Source organism: Callithrix jacchus, chromosome 6 (assembly GCF_049354715.1).
Source record: "Callithrix jacchus isolate 240 chromosome 6, calJac240_pri, whole genome shotgun sequence".
NCBI lineage: Eukaryota > Metazoa > Chordata > Mammalia > Primates > Cebidae > Callithrix > Callithrix jacchus.
Window position 1 is genome coordinate 104,784,351 of NC_133507.1, and position 24,377 is coordinate 104,808,727.

At 50.9% G+C, this 24,377-nt stretch overlaps 1 protein-coding gene and 1 long non-coding RNA gene across 9 annotated transcripts; both read right to left on the reverse strand.

Moving 5' to 3' along the window:
* Positions 1-290: 290 nt before the first annotated feature.
* TMEM185B (transmembrane protein 185B) lies at positions 291-5,877 on the reverse strand. Its single transcript, NM_001242325.2, is given in 1 exon segment — positions 291-5,877. A coding segment is annotated over 1 exon segment (1,053 nt). The 5' UTR covers positions 5,449-5,877; the 3' UTR covers positions 291-4,395.
* A 5,202-nt stretch (positions 5,878-11,079) lies between these two features.
* Positions 11,080-23,766, reverse strand: LOC103793837 (uncharacterized). 8 transcript variants are annotated; one of them, XR_013518991.1, is made up of 5 exons: positions 23,222-23,763; positions 22,431-22,547; positions 18,757-21,745; positions 16,004-16,312; positions 11,080-12,218 (listed from the first exon to the last, which is right to left on the reverse strand). It is a non-coding gene; the product is annotated as an uncharacterized LOC103793837 (long non-coding RNA). The 8 variants fall into 8 exon arrangements; XR_008482190.2 differs by lacking the exon at positions 23,222-23,763 and adding an exon at positions 22,651-22,830; XR_013518989.1 differs by lacking the exon at positions 23,222-23,763 and having other exon boundaries at positions 18,757-19,326; positions 21,254-21,745; positions 22,431-22,830.
* Positions 23,767-24,377: the final 611 nt, after the last annotated feature.

A 24,377-nucleotide genomic window follows, 5' to 3' on the forward strand; every position in this document is an offset into this window, starting at 1 on the left:
TGCTGTCTTCAGGAACCTGACTGACCCAGGTGCTGCCGCGGACAAGCATCAGGACTGCAGAGAAGCCATCCTGTGCTGTGCTTTTCCTTCCCTACTACGTCCTACAGATTTTAATTTATTAAATTAAACTTTTATTTTCCTTCTTTCTTTCCCCCATGATAATACAGGGTAGTAGTTCTCAAACAGTTTGGTCACAGGACCCCTTCACACTCTTGAAAACCACTGAGGACCCCAACGAGCTCTTGTTTATTAGTTATGCCAACATTTAGCTTCGTAGAAATTAAAGCCAATAACTCTGCAAAATATTTATTTGTTCATTTTAAGACCCTACATCCATTACATATTAACTTAAAAATTTTTAAAAACCTATATTTTCCAAAGCAAAAAATGCATTTCGTCAGTAGGAGTGGCATCGTTTTGCATTTCTGTGGACCTTTAAAGCCTGGCTTAACAGAAAGAAGGTCGCTGCATTCCCATAGTTGCTTCTGCATTCAGTCTGCTGCAGTATGGTATCCTGGCTGAAGAAAACCACGAGGTTGGGAAAAGGAGGACCCTGAGGCACTTCTGATGGCATGGCGTGTCGGCTGACTTTAACCCGTACATTCTAAATAGAGAGCGCCATGGCCAAACCAGAGGGAGAGACACCTACAGATGCCCGGGGTGAAGGGCTGGACGAAGTATTAATGGTTGCTGAAGCAGCGTGGCATCGCCTCTCTTTTCTCCTAGGGAAAGGATGAACCGTTGTCTTGCCATGAGGCATGGCTGTGTTATGACAGGTGGGAGCCTGATTTCCGAGGTGTAAGGATGGGAGGAAATGTGCACATCAGATCTCCAAGGAAAGTGGTGTAGTGGACTTCTGTCATCTTGGGCATCAGAACACCCTTCCTTTTGGGAAAATCTTTTATTGAGTGAGTTTGGGCAGAGTCCTGCCTCCTCCTGGAGACAAAGGAGCCAGATGCTCTCTCTTCACATGTTCTGGGAGCTATAGAATGAACACACACCTGAGGTTTGCCTGATCATATCCTCCCTCCTGGTACTCAATCTTGAGCTCAGGGAAGACAGCTGAGGAAGCACTTGCAGCAGCTGGGGTGAGTCTGGAGGCTCCCTTTTTGTGGGTGTCATGCTGACAGTGGCAGTGGCAGTGGCAGCTGCAGCACGCCCAGCAAATGGTCCCCGTGCTGTGGCCCTGCCTGAGCTTCCAGCCACACAGCTCCCCGGACCCCTGTGAGCTTGCTGGGCTTCATCCCATCTTTCCTGCCCGGCTGAGTGACCTGTATCCAACAGCTTCCTTCACTGAGTTGGGGCCCTGGCAGGGCCAGGCCGGAGGCCTCCCTCACCATCTGCAGCTTCCACCTATATGGCTGGGCTCCCTGCACCCACACCTGGCCTTTCCAAAGTGCCCTGCATAGCCCTCCAGAAAAGCTTTGGATTCCAGCACTTTCCCAAAACTGTCCTGTGTGGAGCTCTCGGGCCACACCACTGTTAACCGAGGGGCTGGAAGGCAGCGTCTTTCTCATCTCACCTCAAACCCCCAACAGAGCCCTCCTAATGGAAACAGCTTTTACCAGTTACAGAGTCAGGGGAAACACATCATGGGTGATCTGCCACAAATCCTGTGATTCCTTGAGAACCATCTCGTAACACTGAGGTCATGGAGTGACAGCCCATGCAGACTGTGATTGTTCCCTGGCTGTGCACTGCCTCTCCCCACGGAGGTCAGGCTTGGCCATGTGCTGTGGCCAACCGAAAGTGAGCAGGGACTATATTTGTGCCTGCAGGGTAGGGCTCAGCCTCTTGTGCTTCTGCCATGAGAAAGAACATGGCCCAGGAAAAGCTGCTACTTCGACCAGGGACCCAGAATACTGAACTTGTTGCGGAGCAGACCTGATCAGACCTGGGCCTGGAGCGTAACCCAGAAGTCAACTTGTAGACTACCCGAGAACGGGAATCTGTGGATGGAGACCACCGGGTTCTGGGGTTGCTCTGCAGCAACAGCTGACTCTGACTGAGCCCGTCACAGGAGGAAGAGTTCCAGAATTCAATACACGCTGAACACTGGATAGTCAGTGTTACATGGCAATTTGCTCAATTCCCAGGCACTGCTGAAGTTCTCTCGGCCTCACAGACAAATAACTTCCTACAACCTGTCGCTTCCGTTTTTACCTAATGGTCCTGACTGCGGATGCCCTACCTGGTGAGAAAGCTTGTTTCCACACTTCAGATGCTGGCTCTCCAACACTAGACAGCTTGGGGGACAGGAGGTAAGATGGGCTGGCGGTTTGTGGGGGACCCCTCAGGTTGGGGTGTTGGCACCAGGTGCCAGGCTCCTGGCCCAAAACTGCAGCCAGGAGGGCCAGTGATCCCACTGCAACCCCCAAACCTGCCTCCCAACTCCTCCAGCACTGCCTGCCCATCCACCCCTCAATCTTACTGAAATGAAAATCCACGTCTTGGAGAAATTCTTTAGGGGTGGAGGGGAGCACTGGGCTCCTGAAAACAAAAATGGGCTTCAAGTTCTAGGTCACCCTGAGGCCAGCAGCATCTTTCCCCGCGTCTTGTACAGGCTGCTCTGGACTCTTTCCCTCTGCGGGCACAGCTCACACTTCTCACTATACAGGACACTTCCCTGTTTGCTCTCCACTACATCTCCACAGGATGCACCATGCTTGGCTCAGGGTAGGTCTTAAAGAAATATTGAGAAAATGAATGAATGAATCCTTCTTTATAAAAAGTTACATCCACTGCTCTCAGGGCTGCTGGCTGGTGTAAACTGCCAGTGTCAGAGAGACAGAGACTGCAAGCTCTGTCCCAGCCGACTAAGCTGAGCTGTGGCTCCCTCGGGCATTCTGGCACTCAGCTTCCTAGCACAGGCTCTTGTTGAGAGCATGTGTACAGAGCATGTTATTTTAATGTTTTATATACAGCAAATATAGTGAATTTAGGATTATGTTTTTATTTTTCTCCAAACCCAACAAGTTTGCCTCATGGCCAGGGCAGAGTGTGGAATGCAGTTTAGATCATTTTTAGTAAATGACTAATAAGTGGACTCCATCCCGTCTTCTCCACAGTAATAACATCAACACTCCTTTCTGTTTTAACCTCCTTTCGAAAGTATTTATTTGTTCTTAGTCAGACGAATACAACTCTGCGGGATCCAGCTTCTGCCGATTCCCTGGTGTGCTACGAGCACCTAAAGAAACACTGTACTTCTCCACAAAGAGAACTGGAACTGTTGTTTCCCTATTGCTGACAGATGAAAAAGTTTGGACCTTAAAATGATACCTACTTCTGTTGGCACTTCTGGGTAAGGCCACTCTCTCCAGCCTTCCAATGACAAGTAATGCGTTACAGTACAGCCAACTAGTAAGTCTAAGATGCTTAGAAATGGACAAACCACTTGTTGCTTATTTCCACACAGTTACTACCTGTGTGGAAAAATTCAAGGTGCTAAGCAACCGTGTCACTTTATGGCCTGGTACCACACTGGAGCATGTCACAAGTTCCCAAGGGCAGTGGCTTCTTCCTCTACTAACGGGTACTACCAGAGACCTTTATACAGCACAGACCTCGGTTACTAACACCTAAATGTTAAGACCCACGGGATTTGCAGTCTCTATATTCGTGCCTAGTACTTTGGTAAAAGCCACACCAGGCACATATTGTTTTATGCAGTCTTCAAGGACATCTGCAATAGACATGTATCTTCACATGTAAGCTTTAAAATATACTTTAACATAATACGTTGTATTGCAGAGAACCAGAATTCAACATAATACACCGTACTGCAGAGAACTAGAATTCAACATATTACACTGCTAAAATGTTCACATAAATACTATATACGCATGGATTCATTCCATTCGAAAAATTCATCTATCAGAATATCAAAGACCAGTATCAGCAAAGCCCAAGGAGAAAGTATTTTAACAGGAAGAACACTAAAAATAACGACTATGAGGTTTATACAAGTGGTGGGAAAGAGAATTCTTTACATTTGCTATTACGTCATAACAGGCACAATCTGAAATACAATTTTAGATTAGCAGTGTACAAAAATACTTTTTAACAATATTTTTGATAGGTACAGTAGCACTTAAAAAAGAGACTTTGTGTAGTTACTCCTTTTGAGGACCTACTAAAACAATTCAGCTGACTGCCCCCAGCTACATCTGAAAGTGCAAACCTGGAAAGCAAGTTCTCTTACCCGGGTACACACCACATACACCCACATATGGAAATCACTCCATCTAGGATGCCTACTGATGAGGCAGCGACCTCAAACAGGGCGTGAGACAACCGTGTTTGGAGTCTGCTTCCATTTCCAGGTTTGGGATGAATGAACAAGAGGCAAAGGCAAGGTGGAGTCTATGTGTGCTTGGGTCCTCTCTGGGAGTTTTAATCTGGCATATCAATATTTAACTTGGGAGGTGGGGGAACATATTTCCCAGGGCTCTGGGTTATAACTACCCTGGCCTTCTTTCCAAATATTGGAGCAATTTTCGGAGCTTCAGGAACGGATGTCTCTTCAGCATCTTCACTATCTTCATGATGGAGATCATATGAAATGTTCCCATATTCTCTTAAAAATGGGAAAATTTCAAGCAGAAACTGACAGAAGTCTCTGCGAATGCCAAACCACCAATGATTGCCACCCTTTCGCCTAAATGTTGTGGCCATTAAAGTTAGTAAGGAAAGCCAAAGGGGGACAAATATGGAGATGAAGGAGAATGTATTGTGGCCATCCAATCTGTGAACCAGAAGGACCTCAAAAGTGAGCAGGGGCACGACAATCGTTATCCAGCTGATGGCCATGGTCACGTGTGTTCTTCGCTGCTCGGCAACCACATCCAGGGACCGCAGGAACAGGAGGGACCAGACGATGTAATAGAGGACGACCAGGCAAAGGAACGACATGAGAATCCACAGAGGCACAAACACCACCAGCCACGGCCAGTGAATAATTCTGTCCAGCCGTAGGGCGATGAAGATGAACTGCAGGATGTTGACAGAGCACAGGATCTCCAGCTCCAGCGATCTATCGTGTCGAAAGCCCCAGACGCAGGCAGCCACGGACACGGGGGACACGAAGAAGAGAGGCATGAAGACCAGCAGCCAGAAGTGGGTGCCCCTCTCCACCCTGTCGCAGACCAGGACTTCAAACATAAGCAGGAGCAGGTGGATGCCCACAGCGATCAGCATGGCTTTGAACTCCACGCAGGCCTCCCCCTCGGTGCGGTAGCGAGGGTTGCGGGCCCAAACGCCCGCGCCTACCGAGGCGCCCGCGATGACCAGAAGCTTCCACAGCCATATGGGGGTGAAGACGGCCCAGTAGCTCCAATGGATGATGCCGTCCAGGCGAAGGGGCAGCAGCACTGAGAAGAGCAGCAGGCAGGAGTAGATGAGGAATTTACTGGGATTGAAGTCCTGAAACAGGCCCCGGGGGTTCATGTCGGAGGCTGCCACCCACCGGCCCGGGCCTGTTACCCCGTGACGCTCGGCGCCCGCGTCTCCGCGGCTCCCCGGGCCGCCGCCTCCCGGGCCCGGCCCACGCCGGCTCCAGGCGCACCAATGCCAGGGCAACCAAGAGGAGGCTCGCAGCGGCGACGCGGAGAGGCCGGAACACGTGCGCGCGCGGTCACGTGGCCCAGCCGGAAGCGCGCTGCGGTACGGCGTGCGCGGGCCCGGGGGGCGCGGCGTCTACCGGCGGGGTGCCTCGGTCCCGCTGCTGCCCACCTTCATTCCGAACTCATTAGGATGGCACCTACTGCGTGCGGCGCCCGGAGGGGCCTGGCGCGCTGCGGACTCCCCAGGCGGCCCGCGACCTCGGACGGACGCTTCCAGGCGACTCCGGGAACATGGAGGCGGGAGTGAGCTCACATCCTCCTGGCCGGGCGGGGCGGGGCCCTGCGGGGAGGGCGGGGCCTGGCGCGGAGCACCCCACCCCACTTTGCGGGGATCCTCCCCTCCCCGCGCAAGCTGCGGCTCCCCGAGAACCCGCCTGGTGCTAGGGCGCCAGCTGTGAGGCTGCAGCGACCCACGCGCGGCGTGGGGAGCGGTGCGCGTGGGAGCAGAGGCGGGTGGCCGGGCGACTGGGGGAGTTTGCGAGCGAGGGAGCGGATGCCGGTAACTGTACGGATGCTGGCGCCGCAGACCTGTGCGGGCCGGCGCGGGGCGGCGGCGCGTGTGTCCCTGGCTCAAAACAAAAGGCCCGCGCGTGGACTCAGTGCACCCGGGGCCTTGCTTGGGATGAAGACTCGCGGGGCAGAACTCCGCCTGGCGGAGCAACGGACATTTCTCGGGCTGCTTGCGAAGTGGCTGTGCAGAGCCCAGGCGGCAGCGGCGCTCTTGTGCCTGTCCCTCTCCAAAGTGGAGGGTGCTGGGGAGGGTGTTAGACCCCACTTGGGCCCCTGGACGTCTGAGCAGGGAGGAAACTGGATCCAGACTCTGTTTGGGGTTTGCTTCCTGCCCCAGGTCACCCGGCAGGATAGCAGAGAATCGCGTCGCAGATACAGGACTCCTACCTTTAAGTGTCTGGTCCTCATTTTGACTTATTTGGCCCTGTCTCCGTGTTATTCTCGCAGAACAATGTTGGGAAAGGGGTACTGGACGAGAGGTCAAGAAATCTGGGTTCTTATCCAGTCCCTGCCACCCATCAGCTGAGAAACCTAGGCAAATTCACCTTTCTCTCTGGGCCTCAGTTTCCGGGTCTGTAAAGTTGGGGGACAGGCCTGGGCGATCTCTAAGAGCCAGCAATGCTGTAGCGAGTCTGTGATTTGGAGCACCCATTTCACCCTCTGGCCAGCTGGGCAGACCCTGGAGGATTTCTACCTGTTTTCCCTGCTGTCCCCTTGCTCAGCAGAGCCCTGGCTGCCTTCCTTCCTGCCCTCACCAGTCTCTCCTAGTCCTATTTCCTGATGTGGAATGGTGTCACACAGGTCCTGACAGGCCGTCAGAGGACCTGTTAGGGTCTCCACCGAGTGGCCGTCCGGAACCCCTGGCGCATGAGCAGGGTGTTCAGGGTGTGGGGCGGACAGTCCCAGCCCCCAAGGCTCTCTCCACAACTTCACTTAAGCCCCAGGCATCTGTGGCCCTGGGGAAGGGAGTCCAGCTGAGTGAGCTTCACCAGTCCTCAGGCTCAGCCCTGAAGGCTGACTTCATAGACGTGTCTCCAGAGCCTCTTGTTTCTGGAGAGCCTCTACGAGCCCTGTGGGGAGAGCCTTAGCTAAGTGGGGCTCTAGCCTTATCTCCCTCAACTCCTCCCCTAACCAGAGTTGCTCCAATCTGTCTGTTTTCCACATTGGTCTTTTCTGTACTTTTTTCTTCCAAGAAGGATTTGTCAACTGCAAATTTGTAAAAGTGGAAAACCCCCTCACCAGTCCAACTTCGTCATCTGTGAAATGGGCTAGGAAAAGCACATAGGATTGTTTTGAGGATTAGATGAATTGATAACATGGAACTTTGCACTTTGCCTTTAGTGATGTGCAAGTGATTAATGTGACCACACTAGGAAAGTAGAGCTCGTGGAGGGGAGGGGCCTGCCAGAAGCGCCCCCACCCCTTGGGGAGCTGGTGGCAATCAGGTTCTCTGGACCCTGCAAAACAGTCAGAAGTCCTCAGTCTCCTGCGTTGCCAGATGAACTCAGGGCCCCTGCTGCCACCTTTGTGGCAAAGATGGAGCTGAGAGTGCATTTTCCTGCCTTGAACTCCTCATTCAGGACAGGTGCAGTCCTCCAAGAAGAGGCTATGAAAGTGTCCTGTCATGGTGCAGTGGTGCCTCTGCTGCCCAGCTCCGAAGGGAGGGCAGAGCCAGCTTCCAGGCTTGTGCCACAGGGTGAGGGATACTGTCTGCCCTCTGTCCCCAACTGGCTTCCTTTGGCCTGCAGCCTTGACCTCTTCCCCCATCCCGTCCTGAGCATCAGACACCCACCTTTCACTGTTTTCCGTGATGTGGTCAGCCTCTCACGGACCTGCCTTTGTCTTTTATTTGCCTGTAAAACTAATATGGATTGTTTGCTATGTGCCAGGTGCTGGTGGCACAACAGTCTCCGAGGCTGGTATACAAACCACAGCGTAAATTCATTCACTTACAGACGGTGTGTGTGGGTGCAGTGCTCCAGGCCACCAGCATAGGCTGCTTTTCCTCAGTCAGGGTGTGTAGGGGCATGTGGCCCCAGAGGGTAGAGGCTGACATGGTTTGAAGGTCCCTGTCCTAAAGGATGGGGAAGTCCTGGGATGTGTCCCCTCCCCAGAGTCTCTTTCCTGCTTGGCATCCTCAGTCCCAACTTTCCTGCCTGAACTGTGAGGCCCTCCTGAGCTGCCTGGCACACCTGGTGGCCAAGACCCTTATGGTCCATGTGCCAGCCCAGCCAGTATGCTGCTACCCCCTGAGTGTGGGCATCCAACATGGCCTCTCTCTCCTTCCTGGGCACCAAAACCCAGGACAGGGCTTCAAGCCCTGAGAAACCTTCTTGACCCCTGGCGGACCAGTGACCCTTCTCTGACCTCCCACTGCATCTGGGTGCCAGAGGTGGGGTAGCGCTGGGGGCCTTTTCCTATCCTGGGACTCATTTCACTGGGTGTCGTTTGTTTGGCCTTCTGTCCTTTCATGAGATTTGAGCTCCAGACACCCAACTAGCACTTATGTCTTAGCAAATGTTTGAGAAACGTTGGCTGAATGATTGAGTGAAGGAATGCATTCAACACTACTCATGACTGCGATGCTCCTGTCCCAGAGGAGATGCTCCTGTGGGCAGTGTGAAGCTGACAGCAGGACCAGTGTCCTTTCATGGCCAGCATTCTAAGCCCTGTTCCCTCCACTCTCCGGCCCAGGTGACCTTTTTTCAGATAGCTCATTGATGAGTCATTTCCAACTACCTTGTTAACCAATTGCCACAGATACAGCAGTTTAAAGCAGCACCCAGTTACTAACCCCCACGTCCCGAGAGTCAGAAGTCAGCATCACACGCCTAGCTGGTGCTCCGCCTGAGTTGCAAGGCTGAGGTCTGGCTGTGAACACTCCAGCAGTGAACGTGCCTTCAAGTTCTGTGTTGGCAAGACGGCATCTGTCCGTCAAGTTGTTGGCATCCCCTGAGGATGCCAAACGGGAGAGACTCTGGGGTGGGGACACATCCCTGGACTTCCCCATCTTTTACCCTCTGGGGCCACATGCCCCTGCACACCCCGATTGGGGAAAAGCAGCCTATGCTGGTAGCCTGGACTGAGGTCACTGTTCCTTGCCCACTGTGGGCCTCAGGGTTCATTCTCAACCCCCCATATTTCCCAACCTGTGGCTCCCTTTAAAGCCACCTGTAGTGGGTTGAGTCCTTATGCCTGGAGTCTCTCTTCTGCCTTCCTTCTTTTAAGAGTTCCTGTGATTATTTTGGGTTACTCAGCTAACCTGGGATCACCTCTCTATTTTAAGGTCAGCCTGTTAGTAACCATAATTACATCTGAAAGTTCCTTAGAATTCTTTTCAGTGTCAGCAGCCAGACCCAGCTTGGCTCTTCCTGCCCCACAAAACGGCCACTGCTCAGCAAGAGCTGAGCTGGGTCTCCAGGGAGAGCAAGGCACCCTCCACAGCAGACCAGGGTGACAGTGACACCTGGGCACACTGCCGGTCAGAGCAGCTGGAAGCTGGCGGGAGTCAGGTTTCCCCTGCAGCCGTCTTGCTGCAGGACATGGGTGCCTTTGCTGAATGTTCTCTGAGGGGCTGGCTTGGAGCAGGGGGATGACCTGCGCAGAAAGCCCAGGGAAGTTTTCCCTTTTCAGGCAGATTTGTGGATTTGCTCACATCAGCTCCTTCACAAAGAAGCCACAGGCCACCTGGCCTTGTGCCAGCCTCATTGCCCACCATTACCCTTAGCCCCTGTCTCTCAATGAAGAGCATGCTGTCACCTCTACAATAGCCTCCTCCTGTCTCCCTGCCTTCCCCACTGCCAGCGAGTCACCCCGGCCCAGGTGCGAGTCCAGGCTCTGTGACCTTGACAGATGACAGCTTCCAGCCCCGATCTCTGAAATGGAGCTAACCTCCCAAAACTATGAAGGCAAAAGGAGACAATGTGTGAAAACCTACAGTGCCTCCATTATTATTCCCCAATGGTGGCTGCAGTTAACTGCCTCTCAGCAGCAGATTGGGCGTCCCCTCCCTCGGGTATCATCCTGTTTGCTCATCTGGCTCTCTGGGCTCCCTATGACTTTCTCAAGGACAGGGACCCAACTCTTATCTCTGTGTTAGCAGGTTCCAGCACAGGCCCATACACAGTAATGGAATCTGGAAAGTGTATGCAGGCAGGAGGGCAGGAGCTGATGTGGTATCTCCCGTGTGCTGAGCCGCAGAGCACAGGTACCCTCCTGAGACAAAGCAGCTTGTGTGAAGCTCACAGGTCCCAGTGTTACAGGGAGCTGCTGCTGGGCTCACACAAGGACCTCCTGGAGCATGACAGCCCTTCAGGCTCGCACGTGGCTTAATATTTCAAAGCACTGTATCATGTGGAGCTCACTTTGGCGGCTGAGGTGGCACAGCACTAACCTCCTTTGACAGATGGGGAAACAGGCCCAAGACCACAACCGTGGTCCTCTAACCCCACAGCTGCAGGCTTTCCACAGGGCCCTGCTGTTGGCCTGGCCCTGTTTAACGGCTCAGTCCAGTGAGAATGGCTCCCTGAAGAGCCAGAATCTGCTGGGACCTCTTAAGACCTAGGCTCCTGTTTTAGCAGCTTTTTCCTTCCTTAACCCATGTATTAATTTAGCAAATATGTATCAAGCATCTTCCCTGTGACCCAGGCCCTATCCTGGATACAGATGTAGCAGTGAACTCTAAAGGTGGTTTCTCCTGTGCTGGTCCCTTCCCAGTTCAGGGGTCACCTCCCTGACTGCCCCACCTAAAGTCACTCTCCTCTCACTTGCTTCACCTTGTTTTATTTCTCCTTTTCTTCGATGTTCACTTTAGAAAAAGTTGGAAAATACAGACTCGTTTAAAGAAAGAAAATGCTGTAGTCTTACCACCTGCAGAAAATCACGGGGAACATTTTACTGTGTTTTTCCTTCCAATTGGTCTGCTCTGCAAAGATGTCCTGTCATCATCCACATACCATTTTATTCTGCTTTTTTTGCTTCAGGTTAATTCTAAGATTCACTTATTTCACATTGTAACATCTCTGGATCTTGCATGCTACAGTGGCTGATGTTTTACAGGCACTGTCAGCCAGTGTTAAAATTCGGCTCTTCCCAGAGGAGGCTGTATTCGTTCTGCCAATCACCTGGGGCGCTGCCAACTTGAGATAACCTGAAATTAAACTGAAATTCAATTACAGCATTTACTTGGGGTATTTCTAGATCATATCTTAGTGCAAATTCAGACTCAAACCAGCGTGAGTACTGGCTTGTGCACGTCCTCGGGGGCGGTTCTGTTCCCTGCCTGCATCCGGGTCTGTGGTTGGGACATGGAAATTTCCTCACAGGCTCTTTCTGCCTGACAAGGTTGCTTATCATTCCCCTCACACCAAAGAAATACACCTTTAGGATCCCAACTGTACTTAGATGGCCTTTATTAGATAACCCATTCTGGGTGTTTTCTTCCTTAAAGGTATGTGAAATAGTGGTGTGTTTTCTAATCAAGTGTCTTAAATGTGCTGAAATGCCATAGATAGAAACACTTACGAGCATCTTTTCAGTGGCCCCACGATGTTACATTAAGGGAAGTCCAATACTTTACTCACCCATTCTCTTGTTGTGTATTTATTTCCATTCTTTTTTTGGGGGCAGGGGGATGGAGTCTTGCTCTATGGCCCAGTGTGGAGTGCAGTGGTGCAATCTCCGCTCACTGCAATCTCTGCCTCCCAGGTTCAAGCAATTCTCCTGCCTCAGCCTCCTGAGTAGCTGGGATTACAGGCACTCACCACTGCACCCAGCTAATTTTTGTATTTTTAGTAGAAATGGGGTTTCACCATATTGGCCAGGCTGGTCTCAAACTCCTGACCTTGTGATCTGCCCGCCTCGGCCTTCCAAAGGGCTAGAATTACAGGAATGAGGCACTACGCCCGGCCCTGTTACTTCCATTCTTTTATGAAATGAAGAGACTGTGCTCTTTCTCACACATGGCTTCTTTGCATCCACATTGTTTTTCAGGGTAGATTCTCAGAAATAGGCTTGCCATGGTGAAGGACGGAATACAGTAGTTCCTCCCTTATCTGCGGTTTTGCTTTTTGAGTTTTCATTTACCTGCAATACACCGAGGTTTGAAAATATTAAATAGAAAATTCCAGAAATAACTCATCAATTTTAAATGGTACTCCATTCTGAGTAGCGTGACACAGTCTCTCTCCATCTCGCCTGGGACGTGACCCCTTTCTTTGTCCATCATCCCCACACCGGGCCTGCTCCCTGCCCTTCAGTCACTTAGGCAGTCACATCAGCTGTCACCACATTGCTGTGTTTCTGTTCAGGTCACCCTTGTTTGACATAATGGCTCCAAAGCACAAGAGTACTGTACCTAATTAACAAATTAAACTCTATGGCAGGCCTGTATGCTCAGGTATATACATAGTGTATACAGGGTTTGGTACTATCTGTGGCTTCAGGCATCTACTGGGGGTCTTGGAACAGATCCCCTATGGATAAGCGGGGACTACTGTATGCTAAAGACCCTTGATACATAAAGCCTAGTGTCTTTAGAGGTTGATTTCTTTTCTCTCTCTCTCTTTTTTTTGGAGATGAAGTCTCACTCTGTCACCCAGGCTGGAGTGCAGTGGCCCAATCTTGGCTCACTGCAACCTCCACTTCCTTGTAGGGCTGAGGGCCCCACAGGGTCGTGGGGTGAGCCTTATGCTGTACTGAGGTGCAGGATCGAAGAAATAAAGAGACAGGACACAGAAGTACAAGAAAAACACAGCTGGGCTCGGGGGCCACGCCACCTATAAGCAGAGTCAGGCGAGGCCCCGAATGTCCAGAAGCATGAGTATTTATTGTGTATAGGTTAGGGGGAAGGGCAGTGAGTGAAATCATCTTTAAGGATAGTGATAGGGTTTGAGCAATAAAACATGGGGTCTACCCCCATTAGGTCACCCAGGCCAGGAGGTGGACAGTGCACAGCAAGGGGCCCATTCCCACGAAGGCAAGGGCCGTGCGCAGTAAGGGGTCCACCCCCATTAGGTCACCGAGGTTTGAAGGTGGGCCTTGTGCAGTGTGCAATACTTCTATCTATGGTCAAACTACTTCTAGAAAGATTTATAGGAGGATGCTCTAAGTCACATAGCAGTGACAGAGCTGTCAGGGTTACTGCCATCTTCTGGCAGCTTCCAATGGGTTCTACGGGAAGATGCTGTTCAAGCAGCACAGTAGCAAGAGCTGATAAAGTTCACAGTCACCAAGGTGGATTGGCGTTCTGAGGGCAGCCTTCCACAAGAACTGGAGCAAGGTCCTACAATTCCTTTATCAGGAGGAGTGGCTCTCGCCCCAAGCCTGCCATACAGCGGGTATCTTTATGATACTGAACGCTGCCGCGTGGGCCATGGATTCTTGTCCTGGCATAACTGTTTTTCCCTTAAATCATGCTCTGCACTGTGTCTGCTCTAGGCATTCCTCCGATTATAAGCTGCTTATTCCTTAATTCATGCTCTGTACTGTGTCCACTCTAGGCATTCCTCCGATTATGAACTAAGATATAGGTATATATGTAGGGAAATATTCTTTAGGCACTCATACTATCAACTATTATATGATTATATATAGAGGATTATATAAAGGGATTCGTCAAGCCATATTTCTATAAACTAATAAATGATTATGTAAAGGGTTATATAAAAGGAAATAGCTGAGTAGTAACACTGTAAAGTGAGATATTCCTCAAGCCCTAACTGTGCCAGGGTTCTGCTTAGCTCTCATTCCTCGGTGCCTATGTGGGGGATTACCCACACTCCTGAGTTCAAATGATTCTCCTGCCTCAGCCTCCTGAGTAGCTGGGACTACAGATGCACCACTATGTCCAGCTAATTTCTGTATTTTCAGTAGAGACAGGGTTTCACCATCTTGGCCGCGTTGGTCTCAAACTCCTGACCTCAGGTTATCTGCCAGCTTCGGCCTCCCAAAGTGTTGGAATTACAGGTGTAAGCCACCACACCGGCCTTTTTTTTAATTTTATTTTTTCTGTTTTCTGTGTTATCTTTGAGGAAATGGAGTCAGTGCCACCCAAGTTGGGGTGTGAGTCTGCCTGTATTGATAGCAGCTGGCAGAGCTTATTTAGAAAACTCCACAGGGTTGAAGGATTCAAATTAAAGAGGCTGAAATCAAAGGTAGACTCAGGTATAAGGCTGTATAATCTTAAAGGTCGACTAAAAATAGGGCCAGTTTCGACATGTTTGTGAGCGTGAACATGCCGAGGTAGGGGCTTTCTGGAGTCAGACCACATGCTTCAAATGTTATGAACAACGCAGTGGGCATTGGGATCGTTCAGTTTCAGGCATTCAAATATAATTAAATATAATCAATTCAAACTAATTTTTTGTGGAGGTGAGTGGGGAGCTTCCTGAATTATGGAATTAGGCAATCCAGGTGTCAGTTGTACTAAGCTGACATTCCTAAAATGTTTTAAACAGTTTTCATGTACAATTTAAGCTTTTCCCCCAGTCTCATCCGCACTCTTAATTTGCTCAGCAAAACCTTTTTTTCTTGGACAAAGGTCATTTTCAACCCAGCTCTCACCTGGCTTTGTCATAAATTCTAAGGGGACAAAGGATGTGTTTCCTGAGTCACAGACATTGTAAAACTGTAATCTGATTTCACTCTGGGTTGCCTTTCATGCTTCATTTTTTTGCTGCAAGGCAGCAAAACAATAAATGCCACTGCAAGCCAGGGCCTGGAGTTACCCCGTGAACAGTGTGGGGCTCCTGATTGAAGGGGCAGCTATCAGTACAGGAGGCAGCACAGCCTGGTAACCCAGGGGCCGCAGGAGCATGGCCCTTCCCTGTCAAAGCTGGCTTTCTCAGGACAAAAATCCATCCGCTTTATGGCCCTGGCTGACCCGCCTTGGCCCATCTCCCTAGCTTCACCTCACTGCCCACTGGGCTCTTGTGGCCACCTCAGCTTCTTTCAGCTCCTCAGACTCCCATGCTGGACCCATTGCTGCCTCAGGGTGCTGCTTTGTGTGTTTTCACAGCTGCCTCTAGGGAAGATAGACCTAAAAGAGCCTGGGCCCACGTGCAGCCTCCAAGCGGTTCACTCATCACTCAGCTGCTATGGCCAGACTGCCTGCTAGTGCTTGCTAGGTACCAGGCCCCGGGGAGGGAAGCAATGCTCTGCGGCCCCTGTCCCCTGTGGCCCCTGTTCTGTGCAGTCAAGGTGCACAAACACAAAACACTGAATAACCCTGAAAGAGCAGAAGAGAGGACCAGAGGTCACTGGGCTGAATACAACGAAAAGTCGACTAAAAACCAGAAAAAAAGCATTGGAAATAAGCTATCTGGCAACGATCAGGAGAGAAGCTTGTGCTCCAGGCTGCAACGGAACCCCAAGGAGACCACTACCCAGAGGGCGCCCTGCTGTAGTTAAACATGGGCCAAAGGAGGGACCACCTGGGTTCAAAGCTAGCCTTGTCATTTCAGCAACTCTGTGTCCTTGACCAAATGACTCAGCCTCTCTGAGGCTGTTTTCTCATCTGTAAAATGGGGATAATAAAGTCTACTTCACAGGATAGAGGCGAGATAATAGAGATACAGGCCTGGCACATTCAATAGATGCCCGCATGGATGTGTACTCCCCTCCCATGCCCGACCCTGTGCTTCTGGAGAGGAGAATGACTGGGAGGTCTGTGCTCGAGTCAGCTGGGCATAACTAGGGACACCTTAAATTATGTAACGAGGTGACAAGCACCGAATTCATTCTCTACCCTGGGGCTAGTTCTGCTTATTAATTAAGGGGGCCAGGGTGTCCCAGGGGTCCCCAGATGCAGGTCCAAGTGGAGCGCTGCTGGCTACACAGGGGCAGATTCCCAGGCCTCATCCCAGACTCACCAAGTCAGAATCCTTGGGGGTGAGACTGAGAATCCATATTTGTAAGTCTTCCCAGATGATTCCAAGTGCAGCCAGGTCTTCACACCTGTCCAACCAGATGACCCCTGAGAGGCTTTCTCAGCCTTTGCAGCCTGTGTTTCTGGCCCCATCAGATGTGCTGAGCAGCGTGGGTCTGGTTCGTTGTTCATCCTCCACCTTCATCAGAGACGGGGTTTCTCCTGGTCCCCACTCATGAAAGGAAGCCGCAAGCGGAGACAACTCAGTGGAGAAATCTCTAGCAGCTGCCTGCTGCCCTGCTTTGGAGGTTGTCTGTGAAGAGGGAAAAAGCTAACTTCAAGACCTGGGGTGCTTTCTCCCCACTTATCATCTGAATCGAAACTGAAAATACGCCTCCGAGGCTGGAGATCTGTTACACGATTGAAATCTTGATAAGCAATCCCTTCTCATGTGGCTGCTTCCACCTAAAAAGAAAATGAAACCCCTTGGAGTTCCTGCTGGTCTTAGATTTTTTTTCTCTCTTAAGAACATAAAAATCAGGCCAGGCGTGGTGGCTCACACCTGTAATCCCAGCACTGTGGGAGGCTGAGGCGGGTGGATCACGAGGTCAAGAGATCGAGACCATCCTGGGCAACATGGTGAAACCCTGTCTCTACTAAAAATACAAAAAACTAGCTGGGCATGGTGGCACGTGCCTGTAATCCCAGCTACTCAGGAGGCTGAGGCAGGAGAATTGCCTGAACCCAGAAGGCGGAGGCTGTGGTGAGCCGAGATCGCGCCATTGCACTCCAGCCTGGGTAACAAGAGCGACACTCCATCTCAAAAAAAAAAAAAAAAGAACATAAAAATCATTCACTGTCACTGAGGTTCTTTCCAGATTGCCCCAAATAGCCATAAATTTCCCCGCTTTGTCTGGGTGGTATTTAGGGTGGTGAATTGCTGTTTATGTAGTAAATTCCTATTGCAGATCCAGGGTTACTCAATTTCCCCCATGAAGACAGGTCATCTCTTGAACTCGGTGCTCTTACAGAGCAGGGGATTGAAGGAAGAGGTTCTCCCTGATGGTTTCTAAGGGGGTGCTTTCAAAACCTCAGCAAGATCCTGGCGCAGTGGTTCATACCAATAATCCCAGCATGTTGGGAGGCCGAGGCAAGCTAATCACCTGAAGTCAGGAGTTTGAGACCAGCCTGGCCAACATGGTGAAACCCCATCTCTACTAAAAATATAAAAATTAGCCAAGTGTGGTGGCGTGTGCCTGTAATCCCAGCTACTCGGAGACTGAGGCAGGAGAACTGCTTGAACCTAGGAGGCGGAGGTTGCAGTGAGCTGAGATTGCACCACATCACTCCAGCCTGGGTGACAGAGAGAGACTCCATCTCAAAAAAAAAAAAAAAAAAAAAAAGGAAAAAAAAGAAAAGAAAAGAAAAGTTCTTTTTTAAATAATTATTTTCTAAATATCCTGGTCAAGTCAGGCTGCCATAACAAAATACCACAAACTGGTGGCTTAAACAGCAAACATTTATTTATCAACAGTTTTGGAGGCTGGAAGTCCAAGATTCAGGTGCCGGCAGATTTCACATCTGGTAGGGACCCGCCTTCTGGTTTGTGGATGGTATCTTCTCATTGCAACCTCCCTTGACAGAAGGGGCAAGAGAGCTCTTCGCACCTCTTTTATAAAGGCACTTGTCCCTTTCATGAGAGTGGAGCCCTTATGATCTGCCCACTTGCCAAGACCCCACCTTCTCACACCGTCACCGGGAGGTTAGGATTTCAACACTTCACTTTTGAGAAGACACAACCCTTCCAACCATAGCAGTAAATAACCAACTTCTAGCCACTAAAAAAATGTATTGCCCCTGGGTCAACAGAGAGGTGAGGATCAGAACCGCTTTTTGATGGGATGATTTAGGCAGTGCCAGACAGTAGCTGTTGGATAGGGTGCCAGGCGGGCAGTTCACCAGCACCCCCGCAAACCTGGGTACTCACAGATCACAGCCATCAGGGGTGGCAATCTGGGTGAGGGGAGTGGCCTGGCTGGCAGGAGGTGATGGGGTGGCTTCCCCTCAACTCCCGAATTGCTGTTTTTTCTCCCTTTATTGTGGCCTGGGTCAGCATTGGAATTCAAGTTTTTATGTGAACAACACCAAAGGTTTTTTTTTTGTATGTGTGTGTGTATATATATATATGTGTGTGTATATATATGTGTGTGTGTATATATATATGTGTGTGTATATATATATATATAAAATTGTTGATGTACACGTAGGTGGTAAAGCCACAAAACAAAGCAAATAAGTGATTTACATAAAGTCATGATTGTGGTTATCTTTTGGAGGACATTGAGGGATTATGAGTGGGGACACATGAAGGGGATTCCTGGTGTATGGCAGCATTTTATTTTTTAATTTATATGGTGGTTATAATTATGTAAAATTATATATTTATGTGAACCTACAACTTATATAAATATGTATTTATATAAAAATTTATAAACACTTATATAATTTGTGTAAGTATATATAACTATAAATGTATTTACATTATATATTTATGTAAGTTACATATTCACATTATATAAATTATATATTTCTATAAATGTATGTATATAAGTTACATATTTACCTTATATAAATTACATATTTACATTACATATATAAATATATAGTTTATACACATACATAAATGTATTTATATGAGTTATCTAGTTTCATAAATATAGAAACATGTTTACATAAATAGAATATAAAATGTAATACTTTCTGTATTTCCGTGAGCAGGCTCCGCCGTAGCCGCCGTTCTGTCCTCATCTCTCATGTAGGAACCCGGCAGTGATCCCAGGTTTGTTTCTTTCCTTTGTCCTTCCACCTGAACATGGTGAGGACAGGAGTGGTGGGCACTGGCAGAGAGTCTGACTTCCAGGCACCCACAGCAGGTGTTGGTGTCACTGAAACCTGATACCCTGAGCAAGGCCAGCGAAGGGCACAGTGGTAACCCCTTCTCCCGGCCCTTGGCGCACCACTGAGTGGCCTCAGTTTTCTTGCCCTGCCCTCTGTCCCCTGGCAGGGCTGCTTCCTGGCTTAGTGCCATGTGGGTGGATTCTCGATTTGCAGTGTAGAGTTGTGATTTCAAGCCTGGACTTTATGCAGGGTAGCCCTGGGCGGAATCTCGCCTCTGCTGCCAACTGGCTGTAGGATCTTAGGCAAACTGCCTGGTCATTGTGCCCTCTGTCTTCTGGCTGTAAAGTGGGGTGATGCCAGGACCCAGTAGCAGGGCTGCTGTGGGACTGGCCGTGTGCAGGATTGCTGATGCTGGGGTGGGGCGCTCTCCTGTTTAAAGAGGGGTGCTGTTACAGCAGTCTGGCTGTCTTGGATCTTTACCCACTGGTTCTGGTTCTGCAGACTTCCCATGAACCCTGGCAATGCTTTGGCATCTAATCTGCTCTCTTTCTTTCTTGGATTAGAAAGAGGCGTTCTGGAAGCTGGGTTCTTTTTTTTTTTTTTTTTGAGACAGAGTTTCACTCTTGTTGCATAGGCTGAAGTGCAATGGCATGATCTTGGCTCACTGCAACCTTCACTGCCTGGGTTCAAGTGATTCTTCTGCCTCAGCCTCCCAAGTAGCTGGGACTACAGATGCCTGCCACCATGCCCAGTTAATTTTTGTATTTTTAGTAGAGATGGGGTTTCACCATGTTGGCCAGGTTGGTCTTGAACTCCTGACCTCAAGTGATCCACCCACCTCAGCCTCCCAAAGTGCTGGGATTACAGGTGTGACCCACCACGCCCGGCCCTGGAAGCTGGGTTTTAACCCGTCAAGATCAGTGTTTTGCACACAGCTTGGAGATGGGAGTGTGAAAAGTCACCTACTGTTTGGGCCTGTGCTAAGAGCCCACCCCCTTCGTGCCAGTGGAGCACCTCCTGCAGCGTTACATGAGGAGTGCCGTCTCTAGATGGCATGTGAGAGGGTGGGCAGCAGGGGTCAGGGTGGAGACCCAGTTTCCATGTCCCCACCTGCAAGGCTAGATTCTAGCTTTTATTTTATCCCAAACTCTCATTTAAACACAGCTGGATTCCTCTCTTAAGATAAAATAATAATACAGATCACCTAACTGGCATTAAGTGTGAACCAGGCACTGTTGCAGGCGAGAAGTGCTCTGTTACTGTATTCACATCTGCGTGTGAGGACCCTGAGGCTGGGACAGCTGGCAAGCCACAGGCCAGGCTTCACAGTCCAGCTTTTCCTCACCAATCACTCAGGAAAAGTTGCATTTATTGAACACCTACTATGTTCCAGGCATAGTGTAGAAAATGTAACTAAAATCTCCGATGGAATCTTCCACAAGGAAGATTAGAGAGGCGGAGATGGGGAAGGAGGGGTGGCAGGCAGCTGTGCCCTCCTCTAACAGGACTAGGGGCTGTCGGGCCAGGCTGTGGGGGACAGAGGCTACAGAGCCATGGGGAGTCTCAGCTCTCCAGCCCAGGTGCAGCTGCCCCTTGGGCAGAGAGCCTGGAACACATCTGCTCATTAGGGACCTACCCAGGCAGCTGGCTGAGCACCTGTCCCTGAAGGCCTCCCTGAGCCAGAGGCTCCCCAGCCCTGGCACCGAGGGTGCAATCCCCAGAGCTGCTTTCCCAGGCTCACTGCAGAGACATGCACGGCCCAGGTGTCTGATAGCTTTGGCTTCAGCGTCATGGCCTCCACATCTAAGCCCTTTGGACATCCAGGAGTTTGAGCTCAGCACTGAGCTTGGAGCTTGTGCTTGGACTGCAGAATCCAAAAACCAATTAGTGTGGGGCTCGGGGGGAAATCTGTCTGACCGGTGGTTTGGCAAAATCTTCAATCACTGTGAGATGGAAGATGTATGCTGTGTGCTGTGGCCACAGCATGTGTGGCTGCAGCTCCTGCCAAACAGAAAGAGCCCCCACAGTGCCTCCGTCCCCCAGCCCTGCCTTTCCTCCCAAGTACATTTGGGGTGTCTTGGGTCAAGGGGCTCTCTAGGCAGCTCTGCCCACTCCATAAGTCCCCCTTGACTTGAAGACTAAGCAATTAGCCCTATGGCAGTCAGTTCTAAGGGTGAGGGGGCTGAAGGCAATGGTGCTTAGATACCCTTGAGGGGCAGAGACAATGGTGATGAGAGCCTGTGAGGCCAGAGCATGTGCCAAATCTCCCCTCTTATCATTTCGGAACAAGTGCAGTGAGCATGAGTTGGAGGTGTCCCCAAATTGCAGTCATCTGGGGTTTTCCTCTGTCTCTTACCTTCGGGTTAGTTTGGCAGTGGATGCGAGTCAGATGCTCTGCATCAGTCACTGTGCTCATGAATGGTCCTCATTTCCTGAATCGTTCTGGAGCATTCTCTGAATTCAGCAGGGGCATGTTTTCCTGGGATGATGGGTGGTGCCCGAGGTGCATCTGGCTGTAACAGTCCGGGAGGGGCCTGAGTCGCATGCAGATCTCGAGTGGGTCTCAGAGAAAGAGACACATAGGCCCCACATATGTGTGTACATGCACACGTGGGCAGGAAAGTGAGCACCAGGCATGTGTGTTCCACACACTTCTTCACTGGAACACTCAACCCAGCCCACAGAGACCAGAGCAAGGGCTAAGGGAGGCCGAGTGAAGGCGCGCTAAGCCCTGGGGTGGGCTCCTGGGAGAAGTGAGTCACTGACCAGTAGTCATGGTGGGTTTGCTTTGCAGAGCCATCTCTGGAGCCTGAGGTCATAGGGTCTCTTGCGCTGGCCAATCAGGTTCCTGGGAAGGGTTTTTGACAGGGAGGTTGTCCACAAGGTCTTGCCCTTCCGAACACTGCCTAGCCTGCTCAGAAACACCCCATGTCTTTGGCAGGCTTGGTGTTCCATTCCAGGCTTTCTGCTCCTGGTAAAAGGGGCAGTTCCTTGCCTCGCCTCCCTCTTCTCCCCCTCCCTCCCCTCCAACTCCCTCCCCTTTCCTCCCCCTCCCTCTCACTCCTCTCCCCTCCCCTTCCCTTCCCTTCTTAAATAGAGATAGAGTCTACTTATGTTTTCCAGGCTGGTTTCAAACTCCTGAGCTCAAGCAGTCCTCCTGCCTTGGCCTCCCAAAATGCTGGGATTACAGGTGTGAGTCAGCCCCAGCCAGGCCATTTGTCTAAGCATTCCTCAAATGCTCTGCTAAACCGCCTAGTTAGTCTTGCCAATCACTTCCTGGGCTTTTCTGCCTTCCAACCTTCCTTTATCTCAGTCCCCAGCTGCCTGGAATGCTCTACTTCTCTCTCTCTCTCTCTCTCTCTCTCTCTCTCCCTCTTTTGTGTTCCTTAGAATCCTCATCGCTTTTTAAACCCAACTCAATCAAGCTCTACCTCTCCCAGGAAGCTTCGGGGGTCTACTTCACTCTAGTCAAAGATTCTTTGCTCTGAAGTTCTTTGAAATCATCTCTTCCCCTGAGGGTTCAGTTTCCTTACCTGTAAAAATGAGACAATACCATGTCATAGTTTGTGGTGAAGATTCCTTGCGATGACCTTCATTACAGTGGCCCGCACATGGTAGGTGCTCAGTGAAATCCTCATCCCTTTCCTATTCTGTGCCAGGCGGAAAAATACAGATGCGAGATGTAGTCATGGCCTCTTGGGAGGAAGCAGGTCTGGGGTGGAGGAGGCCTGGGTGAGGGGGTTCTATACCTACCCAGGGAAGGGAAAGGGTGGCAGGAAGCCTTTGGGAGCACCTGCTACTGGGCTGGGTTTGAAGGACAGTTAGAGGCCATCGGGAGCACCCGAGGAACAGGAGTATGGAGAGGTAGTGGGGCAGGAGAAGGATAGGCTGGGAGGATGGGAGCCAGTCAGTGGGAAGGGTTGGGTGCAGAGCACTGTCTGGGGCCAGGCTGGACTTTATGAAGGGAGAGGAAGTCACTAAAGGAGTTGAGGGTGGGGGCAACAGTGGGAGAGGCTGAGCCAGGAGAGGTGGCTCAGTGGCCTGTGAGGGCAGGTGGGGACCAGGGGAAGGCAGCCCTGACTCAGGCTTAGTCAGAGATCCTGGTCCAAGGTCCCCTGCCCCTCCCCACTGTAGCCTCACAGCGCCCTTCCTGGAATGAAAGATGGAAAATTCGAGTTTGCTGTTTGTGGCTGCCCTTGAGCTTGCCCGGGCAGGGAGGATGATGGCCCTTCCTGAGGGCTGCCCGTGTCCACCGCTCTGCTCAGTCCCCAACTCCTCACACTCACGGTGGTAGCCAAGCTCCCTGCCCTAACACCTGGCTTACCTTTCCTGGGGCGGGTTCTCCTGCAGGGACTTCGATCCTCAGTTCAGCCTTTGCTGTTTGCACAGCCCCTCACCTGAGTCAGTTTCAAGTGAGCAGAACACACAGGGACTTTGAATACAAGGCACGCGGGGCTGCGCAGGAGGGCAGGGAGAAGGAGGGTGGCAAAGGCAGCATAGGCTCCACGTGTCCCTTTGGATACCCCCCTTCTCCTGGTGCCCTGTGAGGGTCCATTTTGCAGCCTGTTGTGCCCTGATCCCTAGCACCACGCCTGGGGAACCGTTAAATGGATGCCTATTGAACTTCAGGTTCGCTGTCTCCAAGTCCCCGGTGTATAGCTGGGTGCACAGTACCTGCCTCCCTCCGCCTTTGATGCCCCTCCCCCGCACAGTAGTCTAATTGCCCAGGATGTGGGGCAGGGGCACAGCGACAAGGGGTTTGGGGGATGACTCTCTGCGCCCTCCCCTCAGCCAGGCCCTCTGCCAGCATCTCACTCAGTCCTCCTCTGTGCATTTTGAAGGGTAAGTGCAACTGGGAGTGTGGGCCCACCGGAGTGACCTACCACACTCCTACCACTGTTAGTGGGGCTGGGGCAGTCAGGAGGGGCGTGGCCTCCACTCCTTGCCTCTGAAGTGTGCTGGCCTCTGTCTGGAAACTGCTCATTTTTCCTACCACTGAGCTTGGCAGCCATCGGGGAATTTCTGGAGGGAGGGGGGATCCTGGAAGGAAACACCGTGGGATCTTGTTGTTTCCCCAGAAGCCCAAACACAAAGAGAGGATGGAGTGGAGGTGGAGAACCAAGTGCAGCTGCAGAGGGGGCTGTTTTTTCCCTTAAGAACAAGCTGCCCCACATCTGAAAAAGGAAGGCCGTTATCCTTTCATCTCCTGTTTTTTTTCCTCCAACCCGGGGTCTAACTGTGTGTGGGATTTCAGCAGCAGGAAAGCAGGTGGCAGGAGGAGGTCTCCGCATGAAACAGCAGCAATCAGGTGAGTGCCCTCCCTCTGCCGGATTGCTCTTTCAGCCCTACAGTGACCTTGTGACTCCCATGTTATTATCCTCATTTGCCAAATGAAGCTCAGAGAGGTAAACAGAATTGCCTGGTGTCACACAGCATGTATTGATGGAGTTGCTACTTTTTTTTTTTTTTTGAGACAATGT